This window comes from Condylura cristata, unplaced genomic scaffold (assembly GCF_000260355.1).
Source record: "Condylura cristata isolate star-nosed mole 26May11 unplaced genomic scaffold, ConCri1.0 scaffold00034, whole genome shotgun sequence".
In the NCBI taxonomy this organism is placed as follows: domain Eukaryota; kingdom Metazoa; phylum Chordata; class Mammalia; order Eulipotyphla; family Talpidae; genus Condylura; species Condylura cristata.
Window position 1 is genome coordinate 13,654,591 of NW_004567135.1, and position 2,001 is coordinate 13,656,591.

The following is a 2,001-nucleotide window of genomic DNA, read 5'->3' on the forward strand; positions in this document are numbered from 1 at the left end:
CCCGGACGCGGCCGCGGGATGCTCGTTGCGAGGCGTAACCCGCTGCGGTCTCTTTGGCGGTGACCGGGCGGCCATGTTGCAAGTGGGAAGGAAATGAATGGAGCACCGTTAGGAGCCCTGCCCTGGCTCCTCGGTGTCCTTGCTGTGACTAATCCTCCTGCTTCCCTGGCGGGGTGGAGCCGCCTTCAGCCGGGGAGCCAGGTGAGGCGAGGCTGGCCCCCGTCCTGGCTCTGAAAAGAGCTGGACCGTGCGACCCTCGCCGCGTTAGCCCTAGCGCGCCCCGTGGAGCGCCGCTTTCCTAGGTGGTCCTCGATGGGCACGGATGAGGGCTGGCGTTGAGGGGGGGGTCCTCGGGCCTTCCCCCCGCCCCCTTCCCGGAGAGGTGTGGCGGCTGTGGCTGGGTGCCATACTGGGGGAGCTGAGTCACGGGTAGTTAGCCAATTTCCACCACAAAATGGCTCCTGTTGCAGCAGCCCCTTTCTTCACGGGGCTCTCCTCAAAGCCCCTTGGGCCTTCCGCTCTCCGAGCTGATCCAGCCCTAAAGGCCAGTGTGTAAAGGTCACAGGGAGGATTGGGTGTCTGCAGCCTTGGGAATCCTGCCCTGCTCCCCATTCTGTCTCCTAGAAACCAGATCCCCCCACTCCACTCCCCATCTAGGGTTAAATATAGCTGCCTGACCTTTCTGTAATGGGGACCTGGCTTCTCCCTTCACTTCCTTCTCCCCCCACACACACATCTGTTGCTACCACTCCTGAGTTTCGGGAGAGAGCTGCAAGAGCAGGGAGCTCAGCAAAGTGACTCTGGGATAGCTGGCACACTGGCCTCCCCGTCTCCTCCCCGTGGGTAGAGGCACGGGGACAGGGTGGGCTGCCCCGCCAGCTAGCTGCGACCTTTACTCTTGCCCTTTGAGCTCGGTGATGCTGTGTACAGGCCTGCTCCCCAGAGGGTGCAGCCTCAGGCTGGGCCAGACGGGAATGGGCGTTCCCAGGGCACCAGCAGTGCTGGTGACAGATGCGGCGTGCCAGGCACGTGCCCGGCGGCGGCGGTGCCCGCCTGGCCATTTCTCCTTGGAGGACCTCAGGTGATGTGGGCGCTGGGCAGGTCTTTGAGCCCAGTCGCCCCTTGGGCAGGTTAGGAGCTGGCCTTCCATGGTGGTGCCCCAGAGCCAGGCGGGCCTGGCAGGGCCCCTTGAGGAAGCCTCGCTACACCTCTGGAGGCCTGTGATGGTTGGGAGTGTCGCCTCCCTCAGAAAGAGCCCCAAGTGCTCCCCTCCCGCCTCAGGCCTTCCACCCTTTGGTCTCCCTCAGATTTGGCCGCATCGGCCGCCTGGTCACCAGGGCCGCCTTCACCTCTGGCAAAGTGGACATTGTTGCCATCAACGACCCCTTCATTGACCTCAACTACATGGTGAGTGCTGCCCTGGCAGCCAATGGGGGGCAGGGCTGGCTGAGGCGGAGCCCCTGATGCCCTCCCGCCCCCCAGGTTTACATGTTCCAGTACGACTCCACCCACGGCAAGTTCAATGGCACAGTCAAGGCAGAGAACGGGAAGCTGATCATCAACGGGAAGTCCATCTCCATCTTCCAGGAGTGAGTGAAGAACAGAGCCATTTGCTTGTGGGGGGGTGTACTACATTGGGGTGACAGATCGCCTTGGGTACACAGTACCCCCCGTCCCTGAACCGATCCTGTCTCCCCTGCAGGCGAGATCCCGCCAACATCAAGTGGGGTGATGCTGGTGCCGAATATGTGGTGGAGTCCACTGGGGTCTTCACTACCATGGAGAAGGCCGGGGCTCACCTGAAGGGTGGGGCCAAGAGGGTGATCATCTCCGCCCCTTCTGCCGATGCCCCCATGTTTGTGATGGGCGTGAACCATGAGAAGTATGACAACTCCCTCAAGATTGTCAGCAACGCCTCCTGCACCACCAACTGCTTGGCCCCTCTGGCCAAGGTCATCAACGACAATTTTGGCATCGTGGAGGGTCTCATGGTACGAAGGC

General features: G+C 62.3%; 1 protein-coding gene across 1 annotated transcript in view; it reads left to right on the forward strand.

The window, feature by feature from the left end:
- Positions 1–1,227: 1,227 nt before the first annotated feature.
- GAPDH (glyceraldehyde-3-phosphate dehydrogenase) overlaps positions 1,228–2,001 on the forward strand; it is a gene marked incomplete at its 5' end in the record, with an annotated part of 2,090 nt that continues 1,316 nt past the window's right edge. The window contains 3 exons of the mRNA XM_012732326.1: positions 1,228–1,407; positions 1,483–1,589; positions 1,703–1,999. Of these exons, the coding sequence (XP_012587780.1) occupies positions 1,228–1,407; positions 1,483–1,589; positions 1,703–1,999 (584 nt within the window). The remainder of the gene's footprint in view (positions 1,408–1,482; positions 1,590–1,702; positions 2,000–2,001) is intronic.